The sequence below is a fragment of the Spea bombifrons genome, chromosome 12 (genome assembly GCF_027358695.1).
Source record: "Spea bombifrons isolate aSpeBom1 chromosome 12, aSpeBom1.2.pri, whole genome shotgun sequence".
In the NCBI taxonomy this organism is placed as follows: Eukaryota; Metazoa; Chordata; class Amphibia; order Anura; family Pelobatidae; genus Spea; species Spea bombifrons.
This window is the reverse complement of record NC_071098.1, coordinates 10,505,713-10,519,920: the sequence shown is the minus strand read 5'-3', so window position 1 is coordinate 10,519,920 and position 14,208 is coordinate 10,505,713. Positions and strand designations below refer to the sequence as shown.

The 14,208-nt window shown below is 42.1% G+C and overlaps 1 protein-coding gene across 1 annotated transcript in view; it reads left to right on the top strand.

Annotated features, from left to right (window-relative positions):
- Window positions 1–3,240: 3,240 nt before the first annotated feature.
- NOC2L (NOC2 like nucleolar associated transcriptional repressor) overlaps window positions 3,241–14,208 on the top strand; it is a 30,701-nt gene continuing 19,733 nt past the window's right edge. The window contains exons 1-11 of the mRNA XM_053451951.1: window positions 3,241–3,337; window positions 4,762–4,923; window positions 5,571–5,751; window positions 5,994–6,122; window positions 6,228–6,345; window positions 6,591–6,678; window positions 7,183–7,261; window positions 7,665–7,775; window positions 8,726–8,839; window positions 9,438–9,626; window positions 12,613–12,752. Of these exons, the coding sequence (XP_053307926.1) occupies window positions 3,318–3,337; window positions 4,762–4,923; window positions 5,571–5,751; window positions 5,994–6,122; window positions 6,228–6,345; window positions 6,591–6,678; window positions 7,183–7,261; window positions 7,665–7,775; window positions 8,726–8,839; window positions 9,438–9,626; window positions 12,613–12,752 (1,331 nt within the window). The 5' untranslated portion in view covers window positions 3,241–3,317. The remainder of the gene's footprint in view (window positions 3,338–4,761; window positions 4,924–5,570; window positions 5,752–5,993; window positions 6,123–6,227; window positions 6,346–6,590; window positions 6,679–7,182; window positions 7,262–7,664; window positions 7,776–8,725; window positions 8,840–9,437; window positions 9,627–12,612; window positions 12,753–14,208) is intronic.

Here is a 14,208-nt window from a genome sequence, read left to right as displayed (position 1 = left end):
GATATGCCTTATACCCCCCAGATATGCCATAGTGCTACTCTGCACCCCCAGATATGCCTTCTGCCCCCAGATATGCCCTTCTACCCCCAGATATGCCACTGTGCCCCCCTGATATGCCTTATCATAGAAGCCCCAGTGGAAGTGGCAGCAGTAGCGGAGGATGTCTGCGCGCATCGCACAGACGCCCACCGGCTGCCAGAGAGAATGATCCGGGTCCCCTGCAGCGCTGCGGTGGATCCTTCTCTCTGGCAGCGAGTGCGATCGTTGTGCAATGCGCGCAGACAACCTCCGCTGTGCTGGCCGATACTTTTGCCGGAACTTCTATGGTGGAGCCCCTATGGTGGAGCCCCAGAAGGTCACGTAACACTGGTGCTCGATCATAGAAGCCCCGGCGGAAGTGGAGGATAATTTTCATTCTTTGCATAATTTGCATCCTCATCAATCTAAAATATTGTAGGTTTTACAAGTGGCCACTGAAACATGGGCTTGGGCTGCTTTGAAGATATTTGACCAGTACCCTAAACTTGTTATGTCTTAATTGCAACTTACTCTATAGCCAATGTCTATATGTCTAACGTAAACAGAGCACCCGAGACCATTCCCACCATGCTTGGATCATTTCTCTGCTCCTTTTTGTGAATATGAGTTGAATGAATAGTCCACACGAGTGTGTTACTTGCCACATGCGTTCTTAACAGACATGTTACTGGGCTGTTTGGATGGCCTTGTCTGGGACAAAGGATGTAGCTTTTCCTTGACCACTAGAAAGTATATAAAAACAGCACTCAGTTTATTAAAATAAGGCCACATTTATGAGTGCAGCCAACCTCCCTCATATATACTATATACAGCACATAGTGGGAGAGCACTGACCTATGCAGGGTCACGGGAGACAGAACCTTCTGACTTAACTCCTATGAACACTAACCTCATGATGCAATGTGTTCTTCCCACCTCTGTACTCAAAGAGTTAAATCTCTTTATAAAAGCTCCAGGGTTGAAGCCAAGGTGCTAATAGCGGCCAGCAGTCTGATCGATCTCCTCCGTCCACATATACGTCAATGATAACATGGGACCTGTCTTTGCAACGTGCTGCCTGGGCCTGCACCGTATGGCCGTTCCCACCCCACACCCAGAAGTAATGTCAGGAGAAGCAATGGAGAAAGGAGACTTTGGTCAGCAGCCCTAACAGAATGAAACAAATATAGGAAGGGGATCCTTTTATGTCACAAATGGCGATCCTGCTTTATATCAGCAAACTGACGGAAAATACACAAGCTTTTTCTACTTTGAAACATTCATCAATTGTCCTAAAATGACCTCAAACCAATCTCACCTCGCAGAGACCCGCTTGGTAGCAGGTAGTAGCTGACAGTTCAAGGCTCTTGAGTGAGAAGGGTGCCAATGCAAAGGTGAAAAGGGGTCATAAAGTAAAACGTGGTCTTATCACCATAGCAACCACTATTCCTTGTGATTCAGCTGGTTGCTATGGTGGCAGGATAACTTTTCAACCTGAGCACTAGTATGGCTTTTTATACATAACCCCTAAAGTTTTCGTAGGGAGTGCCAATGTATACCAAGGAGTAGCCCCACTCCAGAAGGAACTTATGTTGAAGTTGTTATTTTGAGATGTAAAAGGACTAATTAATCTCATGTAAATTCATGAAACTAGCCAGTGGCACAGTGAGGCGGGTGGGTACCATTGCCTAAAAGATGTTTGGGTGACTTCTCTGTTTAAGTCGGCGATTTTCTGGGGAATAATTGCGGTGTGCCTTTGGGTGCTAGGCTATGACATCACAACCTGGATCGAGTCACTAAATAACCTCTTTTCAGAAGGGTCGCGGTTCTACTATATTCTACAAAAACTCACAGGACAGGGTATGGCCTTTATGTGGCCCTCTCGTCTCCAACACACATTCAGGCATTATACATTAACGGAATTACATTAACGGTCTCTAGATTATTTGTAAATAAAATATATATATATATATAATTTTGTGTCTCACTCATAAAACATCCTAGTACAGAAAAAAATATTCTATTAGAAACCTGGCAATGATATCGCTTCAAAGGGCCACTAAACTGCAGGGGCCACTTTTTAACCCTAGTCCTTCCCAGTACAAGGGTTCTTCATGAAGAAGTTTTGAGAGATGACATAAAAAGATTTTTTTGAGCCTTGAAACAAGCTTAATGGCACGTTTCAGGAATCTCCCAGACAGGAATACCTATAGAGTGGTATACGCACAGATGACATACAATCATGTGTTATGCTGGAATACCTATAGAGCATGGACACGCATATATGTACAGATAACATACAATCATGTGTCCTGCTAGAACACCTATAGACACGTATACACACACATAACGTACAATCATGTGTCCTGCTAAAATTAGAAATCTAGTGATATTAAAGTAAACCATGAACCACTGATTATGGGGCATTGTACACAACAGGAGGATAAATGGTTAAATGTAGTACTTACCCTCTCAACACTTTGCCACCAGAACAGGCTCATGAAGGCAGCGCTCAGACGCTTTGTGGAAGCTAAATCTCCAGTTTATATGCAGCATGACCTCCTGCCCGAGAATCAGACTATATTAAGGATACTTGGCACAAGACATCTAGGAGGGACTCCATGATAGGGGTGACCTCATCAAATAACACCAACATGGTCAGACAGAGCACAGGGCCTCGGGCAGACTCCCTGCATCCACCCTGCATCAGGGGACGCACTTCTAGAGGGACACACAACACCCCATAATCACAGATCTCTCTGCTGGGTAACTGGGGAGGACTCAGAAGAACTATTATGTCAAATAAGTCAACTCTCTAGTACAGGAGATGTCTCTATTAGAACACATAACACATCCACATTTTGTTTCCATAGCAACTGATATTTCACTTATCAGACAACAAATAAAGCTCTAATATAAGTCAAATAAAAATGCAGCCTGAGTGACACAAAGATCATTCAATCCCTCCCAGGGTAGAAGAAGACAGCAACACAACTCCCGCTGGCTGATCAGTTTCTTGCGCCCGACCGCACCGTATTTATTTTTTCTTAAATAAGTGACACTTCTTTACATTGTCGCCGTCTTTTACTGACGCGTTGACAGTAAATGTCCATACAATTAATGAAATAAATCTTATATCTTTGCATTGTATTAACGCTCGGTCATTGCGTGCGCGTAGTGTTTTTAGGTTTCTCGCCTCACTTTTGAAGACAAACTAATCCGAGAATCGTTGAACTGATGGGCCGCCGCGGTGGATTGTGGGAGAGGAAGGGCTGAGCACGTTGGAATTAAAGTACAGCATGGCGGCCTCCGGTAAAAGGTAAGAGTAACGGAGGAGGATTGTAGCGGATAAGCTAAACGGGGGACGCAGCTACAAAGCGACAAGGCTAAGGCCTGCGTGTCGATACAAAAGTTGTGATGAGTTTGCCCATTCCGGTGCAAAAAACCCGGTTCGTTTGTAAGCGGCACATGTTGCTGTGCTATTAAGGGTGGCGTGGTACACGTGGGATTGGGTTCATTAGTTAGGAAAGGGGTATTTAATGCAGATACCGGTGGCAGTTGGGTCATTCGGGTCAGGTTATCAGTATTTGCTACGTATTAACTCAATGTTTCCCTAATCAATTCTCCTCATAGATGCCAACTTGGCAGAGCATTCACCGGTTTAGGCTAAGTCCTGGGAGTGCTTTAAGGGTTAAATAACTATATCCACTCAACAGTGCTCCGTGGACGTGCATTTACGTGCATAGGGCCTATAGTGAGACCTGGTTAATGCTTAAAAGTTTAATGTTCTAAATGTGCTTCCAAATAGCTTCTTAAGCAGTTTGCTTTGCTGCCATACCAGAGATCTGCGAATGATCCTTAGAATATGTGATGTTAGCAGCTCAGTCCAAATAGAATGGGGTCTATTTACTAAATTGAGATTTGTAGTTTGCTATTCACTAAGAAGGGCCAGGTCTGGTAGGTTTCCCATGGAAGGAGCGCTGAGGAGGAATTTCATTGATTTGACTATACGTTATACAGGGCCCTTCGTGCGGCAGACGTTTAGTGGGTCTGTATAATGTGAAGTCAAGGGGTTTAAACCTCCTGCAAACTCTACCTTTAGCGAATAAACCTCAAAGGTAGCCTGATAAAAACGGTACCCTGTGTCGTGAGCACACCGGGTATGTTCGGGTTCTACATGCATGTCTATGGCAAGCCTAATGTTAGCGTGAGTAACAGTATTTCACATTCAGTATAAAGTCACCACCCAGTGAAGCTGCCGAAAATGCCCTGCAATAACAGAATACCCCCTGAAGGGTGTGTGATTCATAAACGAAGACCGATCCTTCTGTCCCACACTGCCTGTCATATCCACCTACCGTACGGTATCGATGGATCTATACAAATGTGTGCCTAAAAATTTACATTAACGTCCACAGACACACACTATAGCAACGATAAAGCTGCCATATCAGGTATATAAAGGTACATAGTGGGTATGAAAAAACATATCCAAATCACGTAAATATTCATCACGATCAATCAGCACGAATATTCTTGCTTACTGCTCCATTGTCTGTGTGTGTGTGTGGGGGGGGTGATGCCTATGGAAGTATTCTGCAGAATCTTTTGCAATGGGGGCCACACGCAGATTTTAAGGTACCATATGATCGTAATATACATGAAAGGTCATGCAATGGCCCCGGAATGTCCTTTTTGTATAGTTTATAGCACATATGAATAACCACCTTTGCTTCTGTTCAGGAAACTTTCTGAACTAAATGTAGACGAGTTTTTGACGTCCGCCTTTGACTCCGAAGGAGATGGGGAATCCGCAGAGGAAATGGATAATGACGACTTGGAGCAAGAAAGGAAAACTTCCAAAGTGAAGAAGAAAAAAGCTCTGCAGACTAAAAATGGAGAAAAGTGAGTGCTTGTGTTTTATTCTAGCAGCGGGTGCTGTATCACACAGCTGTGCTGTCAGTTTGGTAGCAGAGATGAGACAGGGTCCAGCCTGATCCCAACACAATATCTCTCTACTCCACACTTGTCGCTACATTGTAACCGAGTACTAGAGGTGAGACTGCAGAGAGATTTATATATGATACTGCCAGGTTAGCAGACTTCTCCATATTGAATAATGATCACAACTACAGTGAAAACATGAAGCGGATTGTTCTTTGGTAATGATACAAAATGCAAAGCCATACTGCGGTCCATAGGGCTACGTCCTAAGCTGAATAAGGCTGCTTCTATATGTTTTCTTAATGTTGATGATGGATTATAGATTTAAAGGGCAATCGTGACCCAAAATAACTTTGCCTTTCAGCAAAATCCAGGCAGCTGTGCTGCGCATGTATAAACAGACACTGGGAGGACGTATTACCTGATTGTGGCTTGTTCCTGTCCTGCTATGGAAGCAAAGACTTTCAGTGAATTTAACCATTTAAAAAACATATGAGCTTATATGTATAGTGTGTGTATCGTCCGTTACTGCCGTGTCAGAGGTCATTTTGATACACTTTTTGTCTCTTGCACTCATAATTCCTGATTCTCCGCAATGCCACTCACAGGAAAATCATGAAAAAGAAAGGAAAAGCCACCGAGCACAAGGACCAGCTCTCCCGGCTTAAGGAAAAAGACCCCGAGTTTTACAAGTACCTGGAAGAAAATGATAACACGCTTCTCAACTTTGATGACTCTGACAGCTCTGACGAGGAGAGAGGAGCCCACCAGCTACCTGACCACCTGGAGGTAATAGGACATGTTATTTACTAAGCTCCAGTCGTTTAGCCCAAAGAGCACGGCTTTCACCCTCTAAAAAAAATGTCAGCCCACCCGCTCTTTACTTTCTTTCCTTTTTTTGGTTGTTCAAAGTCTATTGATTTGTTTTTATTATCTGAAAACCCGATCATATACTGTGTCTCCGGTTTGGAATCGGTTTGTTCTTCTGCTTCTTTTATCCTTGAAATCACAATAACTCTCTTATGATGCAGGAAAAGGATGAGGACGAGGATGACAACGAGAAAGAAGAAGATGATGAGACATCCAAGAAAAAGAATAAGAAACTTGCTCAGGTTATCGTCACCATAAAGATGGTCGAAAAGTGGAAATCCGAAGCCAAAGTGAGTTCAATAATCTCAAGTAATATACATGAAAGGCAATGTAATGGCCCCGGAATGTCCTTTTTGTATAGTTTATAGCACATTGGGATTCTTTTTTGTTTCTAGGTTGATTTAAGGCCGAGGCTCTTTCATGAAATCGCCCAGGCCTTCAAAGCTGCTGTGGCTACAACTAAAGGTGAAGAAGGAGAAGACCCCAGCAAATTCAAGGTTGCCGACAGCACAGGTGAGATGGACATTGTATATTTGTTACCGCTTAATGTTTGCCTGGGGCCACAGACACTTCTATCATCTTAACGTGTTTATGTGGAGCCCGATGAGACCATTTAAAGTGACGGGTTCCTTCTTGTACACGGCACTCCTTCAGACATTTAGTTACAAATGTAAGGGCTTTTACTTGCTGCAGACATTGAAGTTAGTTTTGGAGCAAAACCTCACCAGGAAACATTTTTTTTTCTGCCCGTCCCGTAGTGTTCAATGCGTTGGTGTCGTTTTGCATACGAGATCTCTTTGTGCATCTGGATAAGAAGCTGCAGATGAAGCCGACTACGGGAAACAAGTAAGTTGTCGATAAGTGTCCGTGAGCTGAGGAGTACGCGCTCTGCTGAACGTAACGATACGGCGTCCTCTCCTGGTGCTCAGGTTAAGAAAGTATGGAGGCTGTGCTGTGCTGGAAAGGCAATGATCTCCATAGTCTTAATGGGCCAATTCCAAAGGAGGTGTTTTTATCTTATTTCTCTCCTAGTCTGTTGTTTAATGCATCATGTGACTTTATCTCCTTAATAACCAAGTTATGATCACAATGCATTCTGAAGCTGTAAGAATGAAGAAAAGGGGGAAATCTGTGTGACTCCCTCTGCCGAGGGATCTTGCTTCGTCCAGCTAGGGGTTTTCTCCTATAACAAACCCAACCAAATGGTCAATGCACGTCGGCACAATATTTTAACTTCTCTCTAGCTCTGTACGTGTTGCCTCTTCATATGGCTATAAACATTCTTTATACGGTAATTTTCAGTCTCAAAAACTATTAGAGCTTAATCTGTCACTTTTTTGTCTGTTGTAGGATGCCAAATCCCTCTAGTAGTGGCCTTTGGAAGAAGCTTCGCCTGGACATTAAAATGTACCTGAACTCAATTATCCAGGTAACTTTGCTGTTCTTGGACACCTTAAACCTTTTGCTCCCTCGTCGCCCTCTCCCTTTGAATGGGTTGCCATGTTGTAGTGTGTGTGTGTGTGTTTATATAAAGATATATATATATATATATATATATATAATTTTTTTGTTTTTATTAATTTAGCATCCTGAAATTTAGACCCCACAGCGTCTCCATGCTCTGATTTAAATGTATCCGTGACAGCACTATGTTGTATTTGAAATTATGGGTCATCCTGTAAAAATATGTACAAAAGCCAAGGTGGAGTTTTGCCCCACAGCGTGATTCTCGAGATGTATTTGGGGGGATCTGGGGAGATGTAACGTCTATGTCTAACCACGTGGCAGGCTGCAGATTGCTGGTGAATTGTAAATCTCCGTTTGTCCCATAGCTCCTGAGCTGTCTGACTGAAGCCACCGTTGGAACGGCTGTACTCCAGCATGTGAACAGCACTGTACATTACTACTTGTGCTTCCCCAAACATACCCGATTGCTGCTGAAGGTGAGGTGCTATTCATTATTTGTGTATTCTGGACTAGGCCAGCTTGGTCTGGGGTGGCATCCTTTCTGCCTCATAACCTTGGGGTGCTCATGCTGCCTGGGGCACTGTCTTCTTAATGGACTGCTTGGAGAGATTAGAAACCTCCGCTGTAACCGACCTATGTAACCATGTGGAGTCTGTGGCACCATGGCGTCCAATATCCACTCCATGCCGAGTTAAGAGGCTGAGTGCTGTGATGATGTCTGCAGAGTAATAAGACTTTCTGAAACAAAATGCACATAAGGTGGGTTACATTCTGCAGCTAGGACTGTGATTAGCTCCATAGATTTCATTAGTGTCAAAAAGCCTCCTGTACATTAGGAAGATGTCTAAGCAAGGAGAATAATCATTGGAAGAGCTCATCTCAAAAGATGTTTGGAGGCACACATATAATATGCATACTAGGGGACTTTCTAGCATATGCATGGATCAAAGTGAAGATTTCCTGGTCCAGTTTGTAATAGTGATATCATTTAAGCCGTGAACCTGTGTACTAACCCCCTCCATAACAAATTAAAGTTATATATATTCCTTCTCGCTCAATGCTGAGGTTTTTGACTGCAGTCTAAAGTTTATTTAAGCTTCGGAGCCAACGATCCTCTAATATCAGCTACTTAATCTGATCTAATTCTCTGGATGGTATGAAAGTTATTTTTTTAATGTATGAAGTGATTTGCTTGTTGTCACTCCGAATATACTATAACGGGTTCCTGCAATTTATACTGTGATTAGAGGGGAACCGACGCAATTGTCTGGAAATCTGAAATAACGCAAATTTTTACCTCTCTGACTCCATGTTGCAACTTTTTAACTAGCCCCCTATCCCCTTACGTGCCCATCTGATTGTACTTCATGATATGGTATGTGCTTCACATTATTGTCTTTACTAACGCTGACTGATGTATATGCAGCAAGCCATCAACCTCTGGAGTACCGGGGAGGAAACAGTCAGAGTTCTGGCCTTCTTGGTGTTGAATAAAATCTGCAGACACAGAAAAGATTCATACCTCAACCCAGTGTTAAAGGTAAGACCCCACTATGTGTACTCACTGTGATAGTTTTTAACATGACGGGCATATTTGGAACTCTCAGGGTTTGACCCCAATCCCAAGGTCTTGGGCTGAAGGGGTAGATTCTCAAGATCACACACAGTTGGGAACTGACCCCTTCCTAGTGTGATCATATAAAAGACTCCAATTTGATGCGTTTGCTGCCATGTTATGATTGATGTGACTTCTTGAAAGCAGGTGGCTGAATTGTAGAGTATCTTTAAATAATGACAAGTCAAGGGATTATTAGAGGCACTACATAGAATCTTCCCTATTATTAAAGGGTTCATTTTTCAAGTCTCGGGGTCAGCTCATTTAGAAAGTTCCCAGGTGATGGGATACTCTGTGTTCCTACAAGTACATTTTCTTGGAGAGATCCTGACAACGCTTAACACTTGGTTCCCCTTCACACCTATCTCATGTTTATATCACTGCATGGAACGTGCAGTCTGTGCTTCTATGGATAGATCATCACGGTGTATTTTGTATGTCAGAATCTAAAAGTCTAAAGAAATATTTGCCGCCTCATGGCTTCATCCAGTCTGAAATGAGACTTTTCTTTTCCTTCTTACAGAAAATGTACATCTCGTACGTCAAGAACTCCAAATTCACATCACCCAACGTTCTTCCAATGATCAACTTTATGCAGCGAACGTTGACCGAAATGTACGCTATTGATGTCCAGGAGTCCTACCAGCATATTTTTATATATGTCCGACAGCTGGCCATCCACCTACGCAGCGCGATGACCCTTAAGAAAAAGGTGAGAGGAGATTAGAGGAGTGTTTGTCATCTGCTTCTAGAAGCTTTGGAAACTCCTCATAGGTCTTATGTTTTTTTCTAGACCAGTTAATTTCATTTATGATAGAAATGTCAAGTGTTCTACTCTAGGAAACCATTTCCGATGGTGGCACTGAGTTTATCCTAACGAGCGGTAATAATTATTAACCCTATGTCTCCCGGGTATACCCTATGTTGGGTATAACCTCTCAAGCCTGATGTGTTAAATACTTGGGGCCAAGAGTTAAACTCTGGTTACCCAGCATTTGGTATTCTAAAAAGTGTAAATAAATATAGTTCTTGTCCTTTAGATATTACATTTTGGAAGGATCCTTATTGTCACTTTATTTGGGTTTGCAGAAAATGGTGACAGTTGTAAATATTGAAATATTTTGGTAAATTATCTGTAAAAAGCCCTTCTCTGTATACTGAGTATCTCTGGCGTATTCAGAAATTTGTCGTTATATGGATTTTGTTGGTATAGATTTTTGTAACTGATTCATAAAATGAAGAACAACAATCGGAAATTCTCCACGTTGTCAAATGGGTGCCTTGTGTTTCTTTAGAGTAAAGCTGGTAACTGGTTTGGTGGTCTTCACGTACCCGGCTGCACTAACCGTTATAGTAAATGTAATGTGTTGATGTAAAAGCCTCTTCCTATGTATCACAAATTAAGAAGGAATCCATTTTATTGTTTATGTAGAATCTAGAGCCCCTTTGTAATTTGCCAGCTGCTTTTAATGTATGAGACGGTTTTGCTGTCTAGCCTGGCTGACCACCTGCTGGATACGTGGAAGATTGTGTAATTTGGTAATAGCATTAGAATTAACCCTGTTTTAAGTGTCTAGATCTGTATCCAATCCCTCTGAAATAATTTAAAGACAATTAGTCTGTAGACACCGAGATGTCCCGCCATATGCGTAATGTCTCAACTCGGCATATCTTCATTGCTTGGCCTTCTGTGGACCTTCTGGGTTTGTTGTGTTGGTTTTGTGCAGAAGCCTCTGAATTTATTTTTTTTCCTTTAGAGAAACATGTCGTTTTTAGCTATTTTAAAAGTGAAAATGTACGTTTTCATATTTGCAGACATACAGTTGACTCAGAACGTATTTGATGGACTTTAATCTTGGTGAACCAATCCCCCTGGAAGCTCATTTAATAGATAATGAGTAATAGTACAAAAATAATATATTTGTGGCCTTGCTGCATTGGTCCCCCTAGTGATTCATATTTGGCACTGACTTTTTATTTCAGGACATGTTAAGTGTGTGTGTGTGTGTGTATGAATGCATGCGTGTGAATGCAGGTTTGTCTGTCTTGAAGTTTTATACTGTCTAGCTATAGGATTTGGAAACCGGGAGGAACCACATTAATTGGATGATGTTATTTAAAGCCATCTCGCTTCCCCACAAGCCAATTATTTCTCCTGGATGGTGACAAAACAAGCTGCCGGGAATAGAAATGCCAAATGCCGACGCGGCTCCTTTAAACTCCAGTCGGCATATAGAATTACATAAAAGTAGCAGTAAGGAGATGATAACCCCAATTACAAATATTTTCGAATATCTGTCTATCATTACTATAAACAACAAATACAGCCCGAGATGTATATATGTATTCAGGCATCACGACAGAATAAATATGTACACAATCATTGTATATATGTATGTATATGTATGTGTATATATATATAATATAAACTTCTGTTCGAACGTTTGGGGTCATTTAGAAGTTTATAAGTACATATCATAAAAATATAAATTTATATTGCCAAAGAACATTCTGGAAAAACAGATATTTGAGTGCTAATGAGGAAATGTAATTGGGTTATATGAGTCTCATACAAATAAAGTTTGCATTAAAGGCACATTAATAAGCACACTTGCAGGTAAAAGCATGCGCCTTATTTTTCACGCCGGCATTTGTACGTGGGCTGGCGGGCGGCTGTCGGATGAGCGTGTAACTCGCACGGCGAGGTCATTCGCCACCCCGGGTAATGAGGATCCCCTGCTGGTTTCTGCTCATTAGTCTGCGGAGCGCTTGGGTCTGCAGAGCGCGGCGCGGGGGGCCTAGGCGGTCACATCCTGAAGTATTACTGGCTTGTTAGGCAAAGACGTGTTGTTTTTCAGTCCCTTTGCACAAAGGGTTAATTTGATCCAAATTGAAAATGACAGCTTTATACGGCGTCCAGCACCGGCCTCCTCTTGCTGTTTGAGTTGCTTTGTTTTGTGTAACGTGAAGCTTTTCTGTTGGGTAGGAAGCCTGTATAGGTCAGTCTGAACAGAGAAATGTCCGCTACCTTAAAATAAAGAATAGACGACAAGCGGTCGGGCTCTACTTTTCACGTTGCTTTTCCAGTCAACAATTCCCATAAACAGCCGATCATATGATTCTGTTCTTCAGTCCACCTTTTCTTATACCTTTTATTGGTAAATGTCGCACATCATCTTGATATCTTCTTCCGCTCTGTTCTCCTTTCTCGTTAATGTTTCTTCTCCTTCTCTGTTGTCTTTTTTTCTCTTTGCCATACCTCCCTCTTTTTTCCCTGCCACTTTTCTAAAATCTTTTTTTTTCCCTTCCGTACATTTTTCTCTCCTCCATGTCTTCTCAGCGTATTTTCCTCTCTGCGGTCTCTCTTCCTTCTTTCCTAGTATTCTCTCCACCGTTTCTCCTCCATCCTCCCCTGCCTTTTCCCATTCACCTCTTCCACATCCTCCTCATCCTTTTTTTTCCTCCCAAGCATCTCTTCCCTCTTAGGGATTTTTTTATCAGTCCCCTTTCCTCTCCATGGTCTTTTAAACTAATTCGTTTTGTAAAAGCGTGTTCCCTTCCCCGGAATATAAAGAGCATACAGAGCGTGATATTACGTCGCGGACCATTTCCCGGCTCCCGGAATGTTCCGGACATGCCGCAGATCCATTGCATGAATTATAGACAACGGTGACATTTGTTTTCTTGTTTTTATACAGGGGGCTTATCAGTCCGTCTATAACTGGCAGTACATCCACTGCTTGTACCTCTGGTGTCGGGTCCTCAGCACTCTCCATCCGAATGAAGTCCTGCATCCTCTGATTTACCCTCTTACACAAGTCATCACGGGATGCATCAGGTGGGAGCAGTTATTATTCGCTATGGAAGACCCGATTAAATACAAATGTATATTAATTTGGGTTTCACATACGGTTTGGTGGGATAAGCCCTTCCGCTTAAAATTAAGGGGGTAGCAGAAGCATTATTAAACACTATTATTAAATAGTTTTTTTAATTTTATTATTTAATTTTTGAATTGTATTAAATTATTAGCAAGCCTGGTCTGGTGGATGTAGATTAGTGTTTAATTTGGGTTTCTACAGCGTTAACTCTTACGGTGCTCGGCAGTCGCGTTTTAATCATCAGTTTATGACACAAGGTATCCAATTCCAGCGATATATCGTAGAAATCAGGAGCTGGGCGGCTAATTGCCCTTTAAAAATGACCTCTTTTTGATTGTACTGTTCTAGCGAAAGCCTTACCGCTGATAATGTGCCGCGCTTTGCCGGCTCACCAGCTGGGACTCAGAAAATCACCGAAATATTTAATAAACTAATGTCTTTTGAGATACCTGAGTGCTGCAGGCAGACTGTGCCGTTTCCTCCGGAGGAAGATATAGTTTATTAAAGTCAGCTGGAAATAATCAGACGGTTTAAGGAAGGTGACTAGAGTCTGAACGGGCCATAAAATCACGATCTGTCTAGAAATATTAGACGGCAGTGAATCCTGCAATAAAGACAACAGCTGAAAAGTAGATATTAAACAGAGCTCCGTGACACAAACAAATCGTTTTTTTTCTGGGGAATGACATTTATAACATTAATGAGTATGTTGCTGTTCTTTAATAAAACTGCATTGGTGGAGTATCCAAACCACACGTCTGGCGTGTAATCATGATAATTACGATAATGTCACAATAGTATGTATGACATACGCAGTGAAATGACTGCTCAGTCCTTCTCGGAAAGAAAAACTTGCAGAAAGATTTTTATTCTGAGTATTTGGGAAAGTCACATTGAAGCCAAGAGAGAAGATGTTTTTTTCTTCTTCTTCAAGCAAAAGGTGGAAGTGTGTCCAAATCAGAGCGAGGAAACGGTAGTGACAAATGTGAAGCTCCAGAGGAGCCGCAGTGGATCACTGGATCCCAGATCATACTCCCAAAAGGTGTTTGTGACTCCTTCATTCATTCGCTCACCAGCCATGGTGCCTGCAGAAAGCCTGGTCCTTCTTGGTCACCCTCACAAGAGAGGTCTTCAAGGTGAAGCAGGAGCCAAAATGTACAACCAAAAAGCCAAATAATCTGTGATCTGGCACTAATGTGACCTTTTCAGCATCAGTGATATTACAGTTTGTGGTTTGAATAAATAAAATATACAAAAAGAGCTAAAATAATAGATACATGTGCACTAATAGCGCAATTTGTAAAGAGAAATTAAAAAATGAAAGCCAATAGAGGCTGTACAAGAGGCGCCCACCAGCTTCTATGAGAATTCCAGGGTCTGATGACCATCTGATTAGGGTCATGTTGGCCCTTC